The sequence below is a fragment of the Montipora capricornis genome, chromosome 10 (genome assembly GCF_036669925.1).
Source record: "Montipora capricornis isolate CH-2021 chromosome 10, ASM3666992v2, whole genome shotgun sequence".
Classification (NCBI taxonomy): Eukaryota; Metazoa; Cnidaria; class Anthozoa; order Scleractinia; family Acroporidae; genus Montipora; species Montipora capricornis.
The window spans coordinates 3,238,001-3,261,010 of NC_090892.1; the positions used below are offsets into that span (position 1 = coordinate 3,238,001).

The 23,010-nt window shown below is 38.2% G+C and overlaps 1 protein-coding gene across 2 annotated transcripts; it reads right to left on the minus strand.

The window, feature by feature from the left end:
* Positions 1-911: 911 nt before the first annotated feature.
* On the minus strand, positions 912-12,336 carry LOC138021460 (homeobox protein ceh-38-like). Of its 2 annotated transcripts, XM_068868342.1 has the most exons (3): positions 11,260-12,332; positions 5,839-6,073; positions 912-1,376 (listed from the first exon to the last, which is right to left on the minus strand). In XM_068868342.1, exons 1-2 carry the CDS (start codon positions 12,206-12,208, stop codon positions 5,841-5,843), a joined length of 1,182 nt encoding a protein of 393 aa, XP_068724443.1. In that variant the 5' UTR covers positions 12,209-12,332; the 3' UTR covers positions 912-1,376; positions 5,839-5,840. The 2 variants fall into 2 exon arrangements, with proteins under 2 accessions (XP_068724443.1, XP_068724444.1); XM_068868343.1 differs by lacking the exons at positions 912-1,376; positions 5,839-6,073 and adding an exon at positions 6,197-9,491 and having other exon boundaries at positions 11,260-12,336.
* Positions 12,337-23,010: the final 10,674 nt, after the last annotated feature.

The window sequence follows — 23,010 nt, forward strand, 5'->3', positions numbered from 1 at the left end:
AAAGAGTTGGGCATGTATTTTCCGGTGTTGGGGTCTGTCTTCTGTGGTGTGTCATTGTTGGGAGGGTAAATGCTCAGAGAGATTAGCTACACCAAGCTACTCTAAAATCCGAGGGTAAATAAAGATATACGATATGATGATATATGGGTTCACTCTGCGTCCAGTAGTTTCACACGCAGATCTCTCCGAAGCAAAAAGGGAGCGCGTGTGAATAGTCTAACAGCTCCGGCCTCACGAAAATTAATTAAAAATAATAACTAATTCTTTAATCACCAATCAATTATCATAAGATGATACTCCTACAGTTTTTACAGAAGACTCTTTCTGCATGTACCGGAAACCACTGTACTTTTGGTCACTAGGGACTAGTCTTTTATTTGGAGTTGTTTTGTTTTCTGTCTTTTGTTTCTTTTGTTTTACGTAATCTGTGCTCCGGTACTTGCAGAAGGAACCAGACTCTCATGTTAAATAATATGTAAATCGTATTTGGTGTCGCGCAAATTGTCTCGCAAAAGTTGTTACCTTGCGAATGCTCAAGTGCTGTTACCTGTGTAAGGTAGAACTTACTTTAACCTCTCACAAGAAATTGAGTCAAAAAAGGGAAAGAAGAAGAAAAAAAACAGAGAATTGTTCGCCGACACAGGATATATATCACATCAGGAAATGTTTCTTGCAACTTTTGGGACTAAAAATTGGCGGGAAGTTGCTCGAAAAACCAACTAGTACAGCAGCTGAGGGCTCGTTGCAAATAATTGAAAAAAAATCAGCCCAGTTGATGAAGTAAGATAAGAGGGAGTTCTGGGCAAAACCAAAAGGCTATCATATGTAGCCGTGAAGGTATCGTTTAGGGATGCACGCGAAGAAATATGTAACAATTATTAAGTGAATATCACTGATACGAAGAGACGAACCTAGGCAAAGTCGAGTTTTTTATTCACCGATGTTCGCCAAGCCTGAGGTGAACCAATCAGCGCAGAGAATTTTCAAGAATTATCTAGTATGTAATTATACTAAAAATATATATATATATTTAATATGTTTTAAATATGGTCTCATTTAGGGGTAAAAAAAATCTGGGCCACACCCAGACTGGTCTCCTTTTGGGGTTTAATTGAAAAATTTCCGACGAGCATCCTCGCCTCTTCATAATGAAAGCCCCCCCCCCCCCCCCCATCCCCACCCTGGCTTTTTAACCTGGCCTTTTATGCCGACTCTATCTTTAACAACTTGATCTTGTATGCGAACACCTTTAATGTGGTCACGCAAGTCTAAACATCTGCATGTTGCTCCGAAGCTGAACAGTTTTCCACTCTCCTAAAATGATTCCGCTGGAACAGTTGACATCAATAGTGAGTAGACATCCTGTCCAGGAAATGCTTAAAGAGAAAGTATACGATACTTAGGATGAACAAAGTGAAACAAAGAACTCTACGAGAGCAGCACCTCTCGCATCCTACTTTTTTATATTTTGGAGCAGCTCTTCTGTTGTTCTTTTATATTAATCCTAACTATTACAAAATTCTCGAATTTATTTGGTTATCAACAGCCCTGACACCTTGCAATTGGACAGTTGTGCGCGTCATCAAGCGCTCCCTAGTTGTACTTGAATCAACAACAACAATTCTTTATTAGATCTAAAAAAATTCTAAGTTACAGACTTTTGTCCGCAGTTAGCGAGACTATTCGAGGCGGGCAAAAGAGGAAACAAGAAAATTTAATAGTGGCTGCAAATAACGGCCGGTCAACGGACAATGTCCGGTCAAAAATAAGTTTTGTCTGGTCAAATCCTTAGATGGCCTGACAATTCGTCCGGTCGTTTACGCTGGTAGGGAAAAAATTTAGGGTTTCAATTTTTAAATATTTAAAGGTTCAATGTTATTGGTGTTTGTGAAAAAGGAGGGGAAAAGACGGATATACTTAACTACCAGACCAAGACCTTTTAATAAATGGATTCGTAGTAGTCGTTGCACATTTTCGCTTTGTCATTTACCAAGTCGTCACCGCAAATTAGCGGGTCTTACAGACAGGGTTCTATCTAGGGTATTTGAGGGGTAGAAGCTTCCCCCCCAAAAATATTGTTATCATTACAGTATATAAGTAACTATACCGGAAAAATCATCCAGACGCAACGAGATCAGTGCACATGAACTTGGCAAAGGTAGCCACGATTGTAAATGTATTACCGATGACAACAGCCATTGTTGAGAGTTCCTTCAGCGCCATGAAACTAATTAAAACAAGACTCCGCAGTAGGCTCGGTGCGGATGCACTTAAACACACATCGAAGGTCCTGACCAGTTGTCAGATTACGTCCTGGAGTCAGTGGTTGATCATTACAAAAGTGTAAAGAAGCGCAAACTGGCTTTGTAATTCAATTCAATTTCAATTCAACTTTTTAAAGAAGGAAAGTACATTTAGATCCTGAATTGATCAGGGAGATTTTCCAAAGATCAATTGCCATGATTTGTTTACCAGTATTTTTCACACTCGATTAGACGCATTGTCAGTTAACAGTCGCATCTACCGCGGTCAGTTTTTATTTACAGGTTTACAGTTATCTAGAATTTTGCAGTAGTTACGAGCATTGGTAAGAAATGGGAAAGTGCCGTTGTTGAGTTTATTTATTTTATTCACGTACTAACAAGTCAACGAGTATCTACAAATATTTGTGGAATTAGACGTGTCGGGTAACTCTTCTTTTCACGTTAGCAAATATCGGAGCTCAGTTTAACATTGTCAGAACGTGATCACGACTAAAAAATAAAATAAAATGCTACTGTAACATTTCAAAATCGTGTCTCAAAATGCACCAGATTGCATCTCAGCGCATATTCATTTCAAAAAATTTCCTAGGGAGGATGCCCCCGGACCCCCCTAGCAAGCTCGTGGCCTTCGGCCACTCGGGACTTCTCCCCCAAACGATAAATCCTAGATAGAACCCTGACAGATGTCAGTTAGCTTGTACTGTGATGAAAATCGACTAGATTGCAAGCCTCAGTCAATTTCATCAACTTCATAACTAACCGTATATAAGACGTAGAACTGAAGCAACAGTAGTACGCACAAATGTGATACTGATTTTGCTGTACCATGCGTTCCATTTTTCCTGCATTGAGATTGATGCTCATGTACAATAAATGCTTTGAAAATTCACTTGTTTCACATTTAAACATCATGTGAAGGGAGGAGGGGGCACTTTATAGCGATAAGACGTACTCAATGTTTGTCCGACCAAAAATGGGATACGTCCGAGCAAAAACTTAGGTTTGACCGGACAATTTGACCAGCGCCGGCCGGGAAGCAATCTAGTTTGTCGTGTAGTAAATTTATATCCAGAGTGCGACCGGGATGCGGACTGTACTCGATACTAGGAGAAACTACAATGTTATGATTTTGAAAATTGTAATCGTATATCAGAAATTCTTAAATAATCGGCCTCGTTTTTCAGGATTTCAAGGAGATTATTCTTTAGTTTGCGTTTAAATTGATTTTTATTTAGTGTTTTGATAGAGAGTGGAATGCAGTTCCAAATTAAGGCACCTGAGATAGAGAAGGCTCTTTTCATATTTTCAGTTCTAGCTTGCTCAACATAATAATTTTAACAATTAGACCCGTAGCCCGCAAGGGCTACGGGTCAATAGCCCATGAGGCGAAGCCGAAAAAGCAATAACAAAGTTAGCAAATGCAAGTTTAAGAAATAATTATTTGGGAATAAAACGAAAGAAAGCGTCACGCTTTTCGCTACTCGATGACTATTACTAATAGTCCGCTAGTAGCGTAGCCAATTAAAATGCAGGATTTGCATTAGTCCACTAGTTGGGTGATACTAATTCTCGTTAGTAACAGAACCAGTCCGGTAACTATGGACAAAAGACGGTTTCTTGAACATATTCTTAATGTTACTGGGAGCAAGATTATTATGAACGTCATACATTTTGTTTCTAAGAATAATGGACAGCATGAGCTCTTGGATTACTGAAGAAAGTTACCCTATTAATTAAAGGAATCATTAAATGCAAAATGTTATCTTTTTCCAGAGCTTTTAAAGAGGTACTATGATCAAAATACCACTTCCTTTTATTCTTCAGATTTTGAAAGTGTGTTTACTTAACACCTGACTGGCAAAATTTTGAGAAATTGTTTTATCCAAAGGCTGTTTACTTATCTTACTTAAGTTTTGGAATACACGGTCCGCCATTACTCATGTTTAAAACTGACCGACTGGACCTCAGAGGGTTGGATCTAGGGAAAAGTGACGTCATTCACTCAATAACTTCAATTTCACCGTGTAAATGCAGTTTGTTATGTACTATATGCAAAACGAGAGTTTAAAAATCTGAAAGCCCGAAACTCCCGTGCAGCATATTAATTCAGTCGCATTCAAACGCATTGTATTCTTAATCTAGTGAGTCATTGACGTCATTTTCTCCTCAACCAGCTATCTCAAGATTTTAAAGTTAGTAATGGCGGACCATTAAATAGGAAAATTCCAGTAAAATATACAAGTGTCTTTTTTTAAATTAAGGCTTAAAACTTGGGTCACTTGTTGTTTAGTTAACATAGTTTTGAAATCCAAAGAAAAAAGATTTAATTTTTTGATCACAGCACCAGTTTAAAAAAACTAAGAAAAGTTGAGCTGGTTAGGCTATAAAAATTTTAACACCATAATCTTCTCGCATTTTGTCATAGTTACGATTAATTGATAATAGGACTTTGTGTCGTACAGATTTCAAATACTGGTAGGCCTCGCGCAAATCACTCGACCGATTACTCTCTGAATAGTACTCTATTCAGTCCAATTACCATTAATAATACTAATAACAATGATAATGATGATGATGATGATGATGATGATGATGATGATGATAATAAAATACGTTTGATATTTACCCAGGAAGATCAGCAAGGATACTGAGAATAAAATTAACAATAATAATAACAATTTGATCTGTAATGAGGCGGACAATTTGGAGATAGTGGCAAGACACCCAAGGCAACAGGACGTGGCTCACTGTCATTGGAAATTCCCTAATAATATTACAGTTAGGTACCGTGAAAGAGTACCAATAAAAATATAGTTGACGAGAAAGAGGTCAATAGGTTCAAAATAAGGAATGATGAAAACTGTTCCCAACATTCAAATTTCTGATTCATTAGCACACATCTTTTAAAGTGCACCTAACCCCAAAATAATTTTTGCTCTAAAATGAATCTTTGCACCTGTTCAAAACGCATTTCGGCCATTTTTTTCCTTTTTCTAACAACTCCTGCCAATTTATAGGCGTTGAAAGTTGCAAAAATCCAAGCATCATTCTTTTGTTCACAACCGAGTCAAAAGGGGAGTAGGTCTATTCCTGATTTGACGTCACAAACTGATTTACATTGCATTAACTCTTTGGAAAAATGCATGCAAAGTAGATTGTGACGTCAAATCAGGAATACCTACATGTAGACCCACTCCCCTTCTGACTCGGTCGTGAAAAAAAGATGCTTCGTTTTTCGCAACTTTTGAAGCCTATAAAATGACAGGATTTGTTAGTATAATGAAAAGATGGCCACAATGCGTTTCGAACAGGTGCAAAGATTCATTTTAGCGAAAAAAATATCTTGGGGTTAGGTGCACTTTAAGGATGTGCAATATATATACTAATGCTTGATAGCCCTGACCTCTTCACAGGGAAAAGACAAATTTGCCTAAACACAAAACAGATGAAGACAGATCACTTTGTGACTACATGTAGTCAAGTACTTTTTTCCAAAGCATTTAACAATAAACACACTCATGTAGATGGTCGAAATGAAGAGGAATGTAGTCATTCCCAGAGGTATTGTAAATACCTTTAAACATCTGGATGCCTTCGTCTCGCATTCATAAAAAAGTTTGCCACAGTTCCCCTTTCAAGGCCCAGTTCTTCAGCAAGTGCATTCTGCATTTCCTTTGAGGGCTTCTTAGTTTCCTTGAAAATAGCAAACAGTGCTCTCTTTTGAGAAGCTGTGAAATGAAGCCTTGACTTTTTCGATCCATGGCCATTAAGGTCTGGTCTTCTTGCTTTTGCATCAAGCTCCAAAGCAGCTTTGCAACATCAAGAAAGAGAAAGAAAATTAATATCAATCAAGAAACTGAGGAAAGAAATGCCAGGTCATCGTTTGGATTTTAGATCACCATCCAGGGAGCATGATATCATTGCCAAGAGAAATATTCATTTTTGAGAAAGGGATCACAAAAATTATTATTCACCAAAGCATTCCAGTTTACAATAACAAACTTACTGTCTCATGAGATTGAAGTTTGTTGGTTGCTACCAGAGACCAGGGACTGACTGATTGAGGATTTTTCTTAGAAGGGAGTGCACCCCTAAAAAAGACTTAACTGACAGGTGTTGGGTATTATTTATTTTTTTACAGAATACTACTTATTTTAGAAAGCAACAGGTCATATCAGGTGGGGGAAGGGAGGGGGTAAGCACCTTCTCCTAGATCTGCCCTTCTGCCTCAGTTGGTAGAATTCTGAACTGTGAAGGTAATCTTTGTTTCAGTTTTTTGCAATGACGTCTGCATACATGTAATAGTTCGAATTTCCAGCCCTTTGAAATGAGGAAATAAATTGGCCCTGTCTTACAAAGTAGTTCTATTCAACAGAAATTTCACTTTGAAATGTCAGCAATTCCATGTGCCCATGCCATGTTAATTTCCTGTTTCACAAACCAAACCCAAGCTCCAACCAGTGAGAGTTTGTCACAAACACAACAACGACTTGATTGGCCCTACAGAAAGGGACATTTTGGTCTGACCAGTTAAAACAAACCAAAATGGACCATTCCAACTGAGACTCCTGAAATGTTAACTGAGTGGAAAATGCCTCTTACTGAACGCAAGGCCTTGCAGAGTGATACCATGCTGGAGTGATCCGACATAGTTTTCAGGGTAGTGAACTTATCTACATGCAAAGTGCAGAGAAACTCTCCCATGTTACCTGTCAACAGTTGATTTGATTCACAATGTAATGATTGATTTGTTGACTACTCATGTTAAGTGTCCCAGTTCATTCTGTTGTGTAGCTCGTGGAATAATTTATTACAAAATTATAAATACATAGAATACATTTGAAACTAACAGAGAATATAAATTAGTATCTTTAAATGTTCCCTCTCATTACTACGAAACTTCAACTTTTTTTCACAAAATATTAAATACAAGGCATCAAATTACTGTATTTACTCGTGTATAAGCTGACCCCCATTTTCACAGCAGGTTTAAAAGACATATCACATTCCACAGGTCACTCATTATAGGTCATTGTTTTACCAATACTGAAGCAACCCAAAACCTTCAATATAGCTAATATTAGGCCTAATGAGGCCTAAGTTTAGCATTATAGTAAAGATCTTCTAACGAATGACCTGTGGAAAGTAACCTGTACTTTAAACACCTTTAAATCTGTCACCATTTTCAAGGCCTAAAAAGTGATTTTTCTTAATTTCTGCCTAAAAAGCTGAAACGCACATCAGTGTAATTTCTCCTAAAAGTCAATGTCATATTTATCTGAATTGTTTTGCAATTAAAGTGGACACAAAGAAACTGCTGTAAGTGAAGTTTATCACCTCTTGTAACATGCAATGACACAAGTATTTCAGTTTACTTGAGGAAGTGTTTTCTATCTTTTCATGTGAGCCACGTTGAAAATTAAATCTTCTTATTTGAAAATAACCTTTATCTTAACATTGACATAAAAAGGAGATGTACATGTAGATGAAAAGACCAAAGAATTTGAAAAAAGGTAAATAAACCACCATCTTGGCAAACGTTTGGCTGGTCACTAAGCTACTGAGATTGTTCAATGAAGTGAAACAAACGTCAGTTCGCTGTACTAAAAATGCCTGATCTGAAAAGTTACAAATATGACAGCAGTCTAAGAGGCATGTCCAGAGGTTTGCATTTAACCCACTTACATTATTTGGTTACTCCAAACTTTCCTGTTGACAACGAGATGCCCAGCCAAGCTCATTTAACACTAAGACAATCGGATCTTGTTTTATAAAGTTGATTTTTATGCAGATTTTTATAGGCAATTGCTGTGCTAATTATCTGATAGTTCTACCTAAAGGCCACCAATCAGGCTATCAGTATGACTTGAGTATAAGTCGAGGACAGTTTTTTGGGATGATTTTTAGGTCATAAAGGGTCGACTTCAGTACACAAGTACCGGTAAATATGGTACCAGTTTTCTACAGTCTTGAATCGTGCAAAACAAAAGCAAGTAACCCATTTGTTTTAGCAGAAACAAAATCACACACTACAGTGTATGCTACCTTTGACCTAATAAAGTACCTATTCAATATCTGGTCACTTGTTCACTCAAGCCTTGGAGGTGTGCACGAAAGGAAAGGAAAGGAAAGGAACTTTATTTAAATGTCAAGTCTTCTAGCACTGGAGCACTAATTGGGGACACTGTAAACTGAAATTAACAAGTAACGCAAATCAAGTCAAATGTTGGTGTTTGAGGAGAGGGGAAACCGGAGTACCCGGAGAAAACCTCTCAGTGCAGAGTAGAGAACTAACAAACTCTGAACCCACATATGACGCCAAGTCTGGGAATCGAACCCGGGCCATATTGGTGGGAGGCGAGTGCTCTCATCACTATTCCATTGCTGCACCCCAACAAGAAATCAAATTAATGCAATTCAAATCAAATGTTAGTTTTTGAGCATCTTATCTCCACACCTAGTCCTTGCAGAGCTACAATGTACATGAGAAGCATACAGGAATGCCTTCCTCTAGTGAGTTGACAGAGCATCAGTACTAGAAATTGAACTTGGGCAATTACCAGTGTCCCAGGGAATCACTGAAAAATGTTCATCTCTTCCACTGTGGTGATATTGGGCAACTTAGTCAAAATACAAACAACTGCTTCAACATTCCCTCCTGCAAATGATTCTTCGTTTTCTTCTCTAGCAGGGAATTTTGCAATCTTTTGTTTTCCCTAAGTAGGGAACTTGTCAATGCCAGGGATGAGTGGGGGATTCAGCCATAGCCCCTAGTTTTTGTGTTATGTGTTTGTCGTTACACAGATGGTATAGTCATTACAAGAATTGTGCATTATCCATTTCTGTATGGAAAACATTGACTTGGAAAAGCTTTAATCTGTTTACTAAATGAAGTTTACTAGCATAAAAAATATGTACAACCTAACACAGTTAAAAGCAACACTACTTAATCCTCATCATGTTAGGTGGCACATAAGGCCGTCACCAAAGAATTCCAGTGCTGTCTGTCAGATGACCACCATTGAATCTGGCTCCAGGTCCATCCAGCCTGTCTCTTTTTCCACTGATCTTCTCCATGTCGTCTTGGGACATCCTCTTTTCCTCTTCCCAGCAGGAATCTATCTCATTGCAACCCTGGGGATGGCATTTGGGGCCATTCTGTTGATGTGTCCCAACCAGTGCCACCTCCCCTTTCTGATCTCAACTGTTAGTGGTGCTGTGTTAGTTCTGCAGTAAAGATTGTCATTAGAGATAGCTCTTGGACAGAAAATCCTGAGTATTCTCCTGAGACATCTTGTTTGGAATACATCTATCTTATGGCATATGGATTGTAAGACCTTCCAAGACTCTGCACCATAAAGGAGGACTCCCAGAACGTTGCTCTTGAAAATCCTTAATTTAGTTTCTGTGCCAATTTTTGAAGACCTTCAGATGTTCCGAAGTGCTACAAATGCCTCTCTTGCAAACAACATTGGTCTCTTAAAATTCAACATGGATAGGAACATCTCATCATCCATAATTTAATGTTTACCAAAAGAAGTGGTTTCAAAACAAGCTGGTGACTGCCGGAGTTCCGCCGGTGACTTGATCGTATGTCGCCGGCTACTCTAGTCATAACAAACAGCTTTTGACAAACAATCTCGGCATTGCTTCTTATCGATTAATCTTTAAGACAGCAGAGTAACTTCACACTCAATGCAATAGGATGTAAGCTTTGTAAGTAAGTGGCCAGGCCAAGCTTGTTTGGGCATTAGGTGAATTTGATCACTTTTTCTTCTTCTTCTTTCAGTTGCTACCATCACTACCAGCTGACAGCATGGCAGAGAAACGACAATATCAAACTGTACACACTATTTTTTCATTTGGGTCCAGAATGTCACAATCCTCAGTTAGGTGAAGAAATTTGATCAATACACATTGGTAATCATTTAACAACTTGCCGGACTTTGTTGTCCTTCACTCGACCCTATGATTACCGGTACTACGTTGTTTATTATATTTATCGATACTTAAATAAACTGCTGCTGACTGATTTGATAGTTAAGGGAGTCATGTCTATTGAAATGAAACTCATTGAAAAATGCAAATTTTGCTGTCTGTACATATTAAGTCCTATCAAAAGAACAGTTAATGGATGGTTAGATTATGGTCTAGCTACGCGTGGTGCCCAAATGCATTATAGAAGCGATTCATACTCCTCTGAATTATTAAGGAAGGATGAAAGGTCTTGAATCAAACTAGCATGAGTGTTGAAATCTAAAATTATTCTGCTAATAGCGACAATTTAAATTGAGCAAAGCGCAACTTTTTTTTTTCATTCAGCTGCCAAGTATTTGCACATGTGGAAGCGAAGTGAAATCTAAACCCACATTTCGAAACATGACTGTCTCATTTCACTTATTTCTGCCTTTCAAAATGGAGATTTTGAATGAAACTGTCATTGGCTGAAATCAATACTTGAATGCTGAAAATGGCATTTCCAAGCTTTTAGATTTTAAAATTTTGGGGGAAGCATGCCTCTACCCCCCCCCCCCCCCCCCCCCGCTTCAGGGGTCTTGCGGCCCCTCAATTATCGCAGCCGCCTACTTTTCCAGAGTCGGCCGCCTAGTTCAAAACATTTTGAAACCCCTGCAAAAGGCAATGATGAGGAGCATTTATGGCTAGATTCTAGAATACATGTACATTGTACTTGTCCACTTAATTTGTATACAACCACGTATGACTAGCACGTATTGTTGTATGCCTTGTTCTTCAAAGGATGCTGCTACAAGAATACAATAGTGGCAGGGTATTCTAGATTGCTCTGCATTTGTCTGGGAGGGATTCGAATAACCGAAAGCTCAGGGGGTTGCCCGTGGGGGGGGGGGGGGAGGGAAAGCTTATGGAAACTTTGATTTGACTGATACAGAAAAGCATAGAATAAAAAATTACACCTAGACTACAGAGGGCTTCATTAGCAAAAGCACCTTCCGTACAAATTGGTTAACCCCCTCACCTTCTGTCCTAAGTTGTGGTATCCGTTTAACTTCTGGTAAATCCAACCATTCCTTCATTTTCCGAAAAATTTCTCGTCCTCCCCTGAGTTCATTCCAAGGTTTTGGCTTTCTCAAAACATCACTTAACGTCCCTTGAGATCGATTTAAAACTTTTCGAGCAAAAACTGCCTGTGGTATTGAATATTTTTTTAGTTCGTTTGTGAGAGCCTCTGCAATTTCTTTTGTGTCGAGATCTTCAAATCTTTTCCTGAAGATTTCCGAGGATTCCTTATCGAGAGTTTCACTAGACGACGTGGTTACGTGCAATGACCCTCTAAGTTCACAATTTTCAGAAGAGCCAATCGGCTGTGAATATTTTTTATCCTCGCTGGTACGTCGTCTTCGAACAGACTGGCACTCAAAAAGTACATTATTACTTGGGTTGTGATCTTGGATATTCGCAGCATGATCAGTGATGAATTCATGAATCTGATCTAAAGCAACATCTTCTACTATAACAATCCCTCGAGTACTTTCCATAAACGAAAGTCCCTCCGACACAACAGTTGTTGTTATCCCCGATGCCTCTGTATTTGCCTCATCACGTCTTGTTTCATTTGTTTTACCTTCAACGCTTGCACAGTTCGATGTTAAGTCATCAGCTTCCTCTTTCAGGCTATAATTGACGTTTAGCTCGAGCTCGTTTTCCATTGAATGTTCGTTGAAGGTAAGGTTATATGGAGAATTCAAAGGAGATTTCTTCCGCAAGTATAATACTCCTGGAATGAACTTTTCAACACCGACGTTAGTTTTCGACCTGTGGGAATTGTTTCTTTTACCGCCACAAACAGTGGATGTGTTGACTTCTTCCGATGCACCAAGAGTCAACGGATCCAACTCCTGCAATTGCACAGCCGTGTCTGAGGGCGACGAGACCAAATTTGTGGAAGAATTTTCACCATCAATCATTGTAAAAAGTTGCCTCACAACCAAATAAATGAAATAACGGAAGATATTGCAGGTTTTTACGAAATCTTTGAGGAAAAGACAGACCCTCCCCTCATACGACGGGAACCTAATATGCAAATATGTCTACTTTGCAACCACTCCTTGTTGATGGGCGTTTATCGGTACCCATTTCCCTCTCGTTCACTTTTTCCCTTTCTTATTTTCTTGAGAGAGAGCATAGACACTTTAAATTACAAACAGTTATTAAGCAACTTGATGATGAAATAGTATAAGATAAATGTAAACAATCCAGCCAAAGGAAAAACGGAATAACGACAAACGTCGAAACGGGCCATGCAAGTGGTAAAACAATCAAGTAAAAATGCGAAAAGTCCAGCTGAACTTTGTAATATAGTAGAGAGGAGAACCAAATGATTCAGTCAAAAGAAAATCAGGAAAGCTCTCAGGTCCGTGGGTCTTCCGTCCATTTGATTTCCATGAAAAATGGGAAAAGGAAAAAATGGATTTTGTATTTTTAATGTTTCATTTGTTTTCACCAAGGCACGTTGAAAATAAAATTCCAACAAACACAAACATGAAAATCATGGTTTCTTATTGAATGAAAATTAAAAATGACAATACAAATCTTTAATTTTTATTTGCAAAGGAAGAAAGAAGAATTGAATAGCAGCCAATCGATTTGAAATTATTCTTTTTCAGAACCTTTCCAATCGGGGTCTAATTCTTTGATTTTTCAAGGAAGGGGCTTTCAAGATGGAGGAAATGATCCATGCAGTAAATATCCGATCAATTTTCAATTTTCCTCTGTCGATGATCAAATAAAAATGAAAAATTGACAAACCCTTCCGCACCATAGGACGGACAAGTCGAGACCGCAACTGACAGGGCTGGGGTTGGGAGAAGTCACGCAACCCTTGGAGGGGAGGGGAGGGGAGTTGAGTTATGGTGGCTACAAGACTCTACTAGGAGTCATATTTTTATTTCCTCGCCACAAATGTGAAAGCTATGTGGTTCCCTGCATGTTCAGACGTTTTCAACGACTTGGACCTCCACTAGGCTGCCTTTTTAAAGGCCAAAAATTCACATGCGCCAGGTACGTGATATTTGCATTTGCTCGAAGTAGTATTTGTATGGATCGAAATAGGTCCGTGGGTCTTCCGTCCATTTGATTTCCATGAAAAATGGAAAATGAAAAAATGGATTTTGTATTTTTAATGTTTCATTTGTTTTTACCAAGGAACGTTGAGAATAAAATTCCAACAAACACAAACATGAAAATCATGGTTTCTTATTGAATGAAAATTAAAAATGACAATACAAATCTTTAATTTTTATTTGCAAAGGAAGAAAGAAGAATTGAATAGCAGGCAATCGATTTGAAATTATTCTTTTTCAGAACCTTTCCAATCGGGGTCTAATTCTTTGATTTTTCAAGGAAGGGGCTTTCAAGATGGAGGAAATGATCCATGCAGTAAATATCCGATCAATTTTTAATTTTCCTCTGTCGAGGATCAAATAAAAATGAAAAATGGACAAACCCTTCCGCACCATTGGACGGACAAGTCGAGACCGCAACTGACAGGGCTGGGGTTGGGAGAAGTCACGCAAACCTTGGAGGGGAGGGGCGGGGAGGGGAGTTGAGTTATGGCGGCTACAAGGCTCGACTAGGAGTCATATTTTTATTTCCTCGCCACAAATGTGAAACCTATATGGTTCCCTGCATGTTCAGACGTTTTCAACGACTTGGACCTCCACTAGGCTGCCTTTTGAAAGGCCAAAAATTCACATGCGCCTGGTACGTGATATTTGCATTTGCTCGAAGTAGTATTTGTATGAATCGAAATACATCAAATAAAGCAACTTTTCCAGAATGAGACGACAACAAAAAGTTTGAAATCGCAGGAAAATTAACGCTACCGAGGCGAAATTATGGTTTTCAGTCAAGTTTGCCCCTTGAATAAGCTTATAAATCAGCGCTCTTTCTTTCCAAACTCGTGGGTTTTTATTTTTCATTTGTTTTCAAGAATACATTTTCATATGTATAAATTAAGCTGTTCAAAGCACTGAATTTAAACACATCATGGATCACACTCTCACAAGCTTAGCTGGTAAAATTATAATTGTGTCACATACATTTTCCTTTTATCTTATAGGAATAACCTGAGCAGTACTCAATAATAAGGGATGTGATTTCACGGAGGATAAAGTAAAACATGAGGATAAAGTCAAACAAGCGGCTGAAATTTGAAGCTATGAGCAATACTCATAAGTGAGGTCTCGGAATAACTGAATTGCATTTTGGAACAATGGTGGATTTCCATTTACTACATTTTCAAACACAGTGAGAAAATCAGGAAAATGTGAATGGAAGTGTTTCCTTCTTGCTGAACTTTGGCAGGGCAACCCTAAAATCTGGAATCCAGAATCCGAAATCACAGGTCATTGTTTTACCAATACAGAGAGTAAAAACTATCCTAAACATTCATAAAAGCTAACCTTAGGCCTAAAAACGTTTGTTTAGGCCTAATTAGGCTTAAGGTTAGCTTTTATGAATGTTTAGGATATTTTTTACTCTCTGTATTGGTAAAACAATGACCTGTAATTCCGGATTCCGGATTCCGGGTTTTAGGGTTGCCCACTTTGGCATCCATCACAAGACAATGGGTCTATACCAAATTCTGGCCAGGTTGTCAATTGCCCCCACTTCCTTCAAATAACTGAACAGCCACCGCTGTTGTTGGAACAACATCTGGTGTCACCTTCACTCTCTTGTCCATAGCTGCTTGCATATTGTTTGGATGTACTCTCTGTTCTATTGTAATGCAGAGAGAATATGAACATACCGGTAGCTAGTGATTTAAGAACATGGTGATAGAGTGATTTTACTTGACCCGTGAAACAGAGAATAATAGAGATTGTGTAACACTACCTCCTAATTAGCCCTATTGTTTTTCTGTTACTCAGACTATTTACACGAAACACCCCAGGATCTTTTGTAAGAATTTCTGACGTTTAGTCTAATAAACGAAGAAAAGTATTACAATAACAGTCGTATAATTTATATCTTCAGTTGTGTCATTATTGTGTGTTCTGTTTTTGTGTAAGTTTTTTCATCCTCAATCTTGTATACAACATGTGATAGGGGCTTTTACGCACATATAGTGTGTAATATTCCACTATATATTTCATGGATCAAGTAAAATCACTCTATCACCATGTTCTTAAATCACTAGCTACCGGTATGTTCATATTCTCTCTGCATTACAATAGAACAGAGAGTACATCAAAACAATATGCAAGCAGCTATGGACTAGACAGTGAAGGTGACACCAGATGTTGTTCCAACAACAGCGGTGGCTGTTCAGTTATTTGAAGGAAGTGGGGGGCAATTGACAACCTGGCCAGAATTTGGTATAGACCCATTGTCTTGTGATGGATGCCAAAGTACACTTCCATTCACATTTTCCTGATTTTCTCACTGTGTTTGAAAATGTAGTAAATGGAAATCCACCATTGTTCCAAAATGCAATTCAGTTATTCCGAGACCTCACTTATGAGTATTGCTCATAGCTTCAAATTTCAGCCGCTTGTTTGACTTTATCCTCATGTTTTACTTTATCCTCCGTGAAATCACATCCCTTATTATTGAGTACTGCTCAGGTTATTCCTATAAGATAAAAGGAAAATGTATGTGACACAATTATAATTTTACCAGCTAAGCTTGTGAGAGTGTGATCCATGATGTGTTTAAATTCAGTGCTTTGAACAGCTTAATTTATACATGTGAAAATGTATTCTTGAAAACAAATGAAAAATAAAAACCCACGAGTTTGGAAAGAAAGAGCGCTGATTTATAAGCTTATTCAAGGGCAAACTTGACTGAAAACCATAATTTCGCCTCGGTAGCGTTAATTTTCCTGCGATTTCAAACTTTTTGTTGTCGTCTCATTCTGGAAAAGTTGCTTTATTTGATGTATTTCGATTCATACAAATACTACTTCGAGCAAATGCAAATATCACGTACCAGGCGCATGTGAATTTTTGGCCTTTCAAAAGGCAGCCTAGTGGAGGTCCAAGTCGTTGAAAACGTCTGAACATGCAGGGAACCATATAGGTTTCACATTTGTGGCGAGGAAATAAAAATATGACTCCTAGTAGAGCCTTGTAGCCGCCATAACTCAACTCCCCTCCCCTCCCCTCCAAGGGTTGCGTGACTTCTCCCAACCCCAGCCCTGTCAGTTGCGGTCTCGACTTGTCCGTCCAATGGTGCGGAAGGGTTTGTCAATTTTTCATTTTTATTTGATCCTCGACAGAGGAAAATTGAAAATTGATCGGATATTTACTGCATGGATCATTTCCTCCATCTTGAAAGCCCCTTCCTTGAAAAATCAAAGAATTAGACCCGGTTGGAAAGGTTCTGAAAAAGAATAATTTCAAATCGATTGCCTGCTATTCAATTCTTCTTTCTTCCTTTGCAAATAAAAATTAAAGATTTGTATTGTCATTTTTAATTTGCATTCAATAAGAAACCATGATTTTCATGTTTGTGTTTGTTGGAATTTTATTCTCAACGTTCCTTGGTAAAAACAAATGGAACATTAAAAATACAAAATCCATTTTTTCATTTTCCATTTTTCATGGAAATCAAATGGACGGAAGACCCACGGACCGAAATACATCAAGTAAAGCAACTTTTCCAGAATGAGACGACAACAAAAAGTTTGAAATCGCAGGAAAATTAACGCTACCGAGCCGAAATTATGGTTTGTAGTCAAGTTTGCCCCTTGAATAAGCGATACCGGTAAATCAGCACTCTTTCTTTCCAAACTCGTGGGTTTTTATTTTTCATTTGTTTTCAAGAATACATTTTCACATGTATAAAGCTGTTCAAAGCACTGAATTTAAACACATCATGGATCACACTCTCACAAGCTAAGCTGGTAAAATTATAATTGTGTCATATACATTTTCCTTTCATCTTATAGGAATAACCTGAGCAGTACAGTACTCAATAATAAGGGATGTGATCTCACGGAGGATAAAGTGAAACATGAGGATAAAGTCAAACAACCGGCTGAAATTTGCAGCTATGAGCAATACTCATAAGTGAGGTCTCGGAATAACTGAATTGCATTTTGGAACAATGGTGGATTTCCATTTACTACATTTTCAAACACAGTGAGAAAATCAGGAAAATGTGAATGGAAGTGTTTCCTTCTTGCTGAACTTTGGCAGGGCAACCCTAAAATCCGGAATCCAGAATCCGAAATCACAGGTCATTGTTTTACCAATACAGAGAGTAAAAACTATCCTAAACATTCATAAAAGCTAACCTTAGGCCTAAAAACGTTTGTTTAGGCCTAATTAGGCCTAAGGTTAGCTTTTATGAATGTTTAGGATATTTTTTACTCTCTGTATTGGTAAAACAATGACCTGTGATTCCGGATTCCGGATTCCGGATTCCGGGTTTTAGGGTTGCCCACTTTGGCATCCATCACAAGACAATGGGTCTATACCAAATTCTGGCCAGGTTGTCAATTGCCCCCACTTCCTTCAAATAACTGAATAGCCACCGCTGTTGTTGGAACAACATCAGATGTCACCTTCACTGTCTTGTCCATAGCTGCTTGCATATTGTTTGGATGTACTCTCTGTTCTATTGTAATGCAGAGAGAATATGAACATACCGGTAGCTAGTGATTTAAGAACATGGTGATAGAGTGATTTTACTTGACCCGTGAAACAGAGAATAATAGAGATTGTGTAACACTACCTCCTACTTAGCCCTATTGTTTTTCTGTTACTCAGACTATTTACACGAAACACCCCAGGATCTTTTGTAAGAATTTCTGACGTTTAGTCTAATAAACGAAGAAAAGTATTACAATAACAGTCGTATAATTTATATCTTCTTACATACATACATACATACTTAATTGACCGCTCCCCATAGGGGCTTTTCAGGGCCAATGAAACAATGAACGAAACAACAGAACACAACAATGACTGTTAAGAATCCCAACTGGCCGGAGGCAAACCAGTTGGCTATTTACAAGTGCAGCTGGAAGTTGAACCAGGGACTACCAGGAACAAATTCATTGAGTGGTCAGAGCGGGTCCTGAACCCCGGATCTCCGGATCTCAAGGCAAGCGCCCTAACCACTGGGCCACACTGCCTCAGTTGTGTCATTATTGTGCCTCAGTTGTGTCATTATTGTGTGTTCTGTTTTTGTGTAAGTTTTTTCATCCTCAATCTTGTATACAACATGTGATAGGGGCTTTTACGCACATATAGTGTGTAATATTCCACTATATATTTCATGGATCAAGTAAAATCACTCTATCACCATGTTCTTAAATCACTAGCTACCGGTATGTTCATATTCTCTCTGCATTACAATAGAACAGAGAGTACATCCAAACAATATGCAAGCAGCTATAGACAAGACAGTGAAGGTGACACCAGATGTTGTTCCAACAACAGCGGTGGCTGTTCAGTTATTTGAAGGAAGTGGGGGCCAATTGACAACCTGGCCAGAATTTGGTATAGACCCATTGTCTTGTGATGGATGCCAAAGTACACTTCCATTCACATTTTCCTGATTTTCTCACTGTGTTTGAAAATGTAGTAAATGGAAATCCACCATTGTTCCAAAATGCAATTCAGTTATTCCGAGACCTCACTTATGAGTATTGCTCATAGCTGCAAATTTCAGCCGGTTGTTTGACTTTATCCTCATGTTTCACTTTATCCTCCGTGAAATCACATCCCTAATTATTGAGTACTGCTCAGGTTATTCCTATAAGATGAAAGGAAAATGTATATGACACAATTATAATTTTACCAGCTTAGCTTGTGAGAGTGTGATCCATGATGTGTTTAAATTCAGTGCTTTGAACAGCTTTATACATGTGAAAATGTATTCTTGAAAACAAATGAAAAATAAAAACCCACGAGTTTGGAAAGAAAGAGTGCTGATTTACCCGTATCGTTGTGTTTTATAAGCTTATTCAAGGGGCAAACTTGACTGCAAACCATAATTTCGCCTCGGTAGCGTTAATTTTCCTGCGATTTCAAACTTTTTGTTGTCGTCTCATTCTGGAAAAGTTGCTTTATTTGATGTATTTCGATTCATACAAATACTACTTCGAGCAAATGCAAATATCACGTACCTGGCGCATGTGAATTTTTGGCCCTAGTGGAGGTCCAAGTCGTTGAAAACGTCTGAACATACAGGGAACCACATAGCTTTCACATTTGTGGCGAGGAAATAAAAGTATGACTCCTAGTAGAGCCTTAACTCAACCCCCCTCCCCTCCCCTCCAAGGGTTGCGTGACTTCTCCCAACCCCAGCCCTGTCAGTTGCGGTCTCGACTTGTCCGTCCCATGGTGCGGAAGGGTTAGTCAATTTTTCATTTTTATTTGATCATCGACAGAGGAAAATTGGAAATTGATCGGATATTTACTGCATGGATCATTTCCTCCATCTTGAAAGCCCCTTCCTTGAAAAATCAAAGAATTAGATCCCGATTGGAAAGGTTCTGAAAAAGAATAATTTCAAATCGATTGGCTGCTATTCAATTCTTCTTTCTTCCTTTGCAAATAAAAGTTAAAGATTTCTATTGTCATTTTTAATTTTCATTCAATAAGAAACCATGATTTTCATGTTTGTGTTTGTTGGAATTTTATTCTCAACGTTCCTTGGTAAAAACAAATGAAACATTAAAAATACAAAATCCATTTTTTCATTTTCCATTTTTCATGGAAATCAAATGGACGGAAGACCCACGGACCCTCTCATTGTTCACACAACGCATTTTAATGTAAAACCGTGCAGCCCAGCAACGTCAAATAGCGTAGCGATGCACTCGTCATTGACCAATCAGAAGGGCGACATTCTGTCGAGTATATAACAAAAGAACTTAAAATTCGAATGTTAACTGCCTGCAGGTCTTTCAAGCCACAAGAAAGACATCAAGCAATGCTCAACGAATTTCGGTACTATTGTCTCTCCAAGTCAGAGGTTTTTCAAATCAAAGTTAGGATAGGCGGAAGAACAATGCAACCAACAAAAGGCAAAATGTTTTAGGGACCATGGGATGAAAAAGCGGAAATCAGGTTATATAAATCAGAAAAAAAGAAAGAACCCACGAGAAGGTCCTGGACTAACCTGCGATCAAGGGTACTTTTCTTGAGACAGGGCGCTAAAAAGTACGCCTGATACAATTTCTTAACGAGTCGTCTGCCGCCCACCTGTCATGAGTGATGTTATCATGTGTCATGCTATAAATGTGAGCCAATCAGATTTTACCGGAAATTATTTGCACGCTGCGATTCAAGTAAAGATGCGACAAAAACAAAATAGCACTCTGGCTTTGATTTCTGCAATCAAAGCTATTTCTGCAAATCCTGCTTGACAGTTAGCACGGTTTCTCTGTTCAAACCATCAAGGAACAAAGAATTTCGAGATAAAATGGCAGAAAAGCCCGAATTCTTCATGTCATCATCAGGCGTAATCAACAGTACAATAAACTTTATTTAGACTCGAATATTTGAGATGCCAATAAAAGATGCTATAAAAATAGATATGAGGAAAATGGACTAGTTTTTCAGCAGCAGCTACTCAGCTATCATTTTGTTAGAAGTGTGTTCAGATTGTTCAGCGATTTCGTAAACAGTGTCGAATTTCTCTGTCAAGCTCGGCTGATTCCCCGAATATGGCAGCCCTAAAGTTCTATTCGGTTCTTTTTGGATTCACAACTTGTTGCTTCCGAATATATTCCAAAGGACTTGCCACAACTACAAACGTTTTCGAGTTGGTGGAAGAGGAACGATGCATTTTCTTCCAGAATGTTCGGGCCTGTATTAATAACACTATTACCAAATCCCGTAGGAAGTACAACTGTAATGTCTTCTTTTACTGAAACAATTCCCCGGATGCATTCTCTCTGCTCTTCCTTTAAAGGTTTTTGAAAAAAAATCTGAAGTCGAAGCAACAGCAGCTGTAAACAGAGCCTAAACATCACTCGTGTTGAAATCCTTCTTGGCGGCCATAATTTCAGCAGATGTTAACCGATTTACAAGAAGTATGATTTGCATAACCAATCGGAGAGAGGCTCCAAAAGCTCTATTGTTTTTCGGCCAATCAGAGTAAAGTCCAGATTCTGGACTACGAGCAGACGACTCGTTAAGAAATTGTATCAGGCGTACCTTTTCCCACCATGTCTACGGAAAAGTACGCCTGATCGCAGGTTAGTCCTGGACGAACCATTTTTCTATTTATTTAGTTATTCATTTATTTAGTCTGTTTGTTAATTAATTTATTATTTATTAACTTCGTCAAATTAAATAAAGAAAATTTACAAGAAAATTTACTAATGAAACGGAAAAAAGTTAAGTCCCTCGAGGATTAAAAAACCTGAGAAAATCACGCCGTTATGTCAATAGACCGTATTCGTATTCTCGGTATTGGACTGGAACTAGCTTGCAATGGAGGCTAATGCGGGGGAATCTTTTCAAATGCAAATACTTTTTAATATATTCCCCGCATTAGCCTCCATTGCAAGCTAGTTCCAGTCCAATACTGAGGATACGAATATGGTCTATTCCATTGTCTTCGCTTCGATCCCCACGAAGGTGTGAACCTCCAAATAAAATAATTTATATCCAGTACTTGTTCCCATAGTAGTATTCTTTGATTGCACTCACGTGATAAGACGGCCATGTTGGTGCCAAAACAATAGAAAATTGTAGCTCAAGTTTTACATAATAATAGAGTCAAATTTGCTTTTTCGCTATTGTTCTTTCCACTGACCAACATGGCCGCCGTCACGTGACGGTCAGTGTAAAATGCAGACTGAGGTTGTAATGTAACTGTTGAAAAAGCCCAAACCCCTTAGAAATGCTAACCTTAGGCCTATTCATTGCTTGATAAGGTCCCATTTTAAACTTTTTTACCGTTTTTTTTTTACGGTGTTTAATATTTTATCGCAATGTTTTATGGTGAAGTTATATACAAAATCCCTTCTTATTAAGAAAAGACACCTATTTTTCTTAATATTGTAAAAATTAAACTGATTTTTACTGAACAATATTCAAATATTGTTTTAGGCCTAATTAGGCCTAAGGTTAGCATTTCTAAGGGGTTTGGGCTTAACTGTTAGCATTCCGATTCCAGTGATTTATGGCGCGTTCGATTGACCCTCTTCCGGAATAAGAATACGTAGAGTGATGATTAAAACGGTATGTTTGGCGCGTTTCAAAGCAGCAAGGATAATAAAAATATGTTTAAAATAGCATTTTAGCAGATGTTTGACAATTTTAATGTGAATCTCCGTAAAAACGAAGGATTTTTAACTCATGTATTCCTATTCCGGAATACGGTCAATCGAACGCACCCTTAATTTCATTCCCAGGCACCTCACGTCCAAGGGCACTTTGAGATATGGAAACAAGTCTTTACCTGGTAACAACAGCAGCGGAAAATTCAGTTTAATTTTTACAATATTAAGAAAAATAGGTGTCTTTTCTTAATAAGAAGGGATTTTGTATATAACTTCACTATAAAACGACATTGCGATAAAATATTAAACATGGTAAAAAAAAAACGGTAAAAAAGTTTAAAATGCGACGTTATCAAGTAATGAAAAAAAAATGAACTGGAATATATAATGAAATAAAGCATGAAGTTATGCTGTTTACCATAGAGACGCAATCAAGTAAAAAGCTTAGCTCGAATGGAGTCCTCTTGAGTATTGAGTGAAGTCTTCAGTTCCGTAATGAAAAACATTTCATACAGAAGA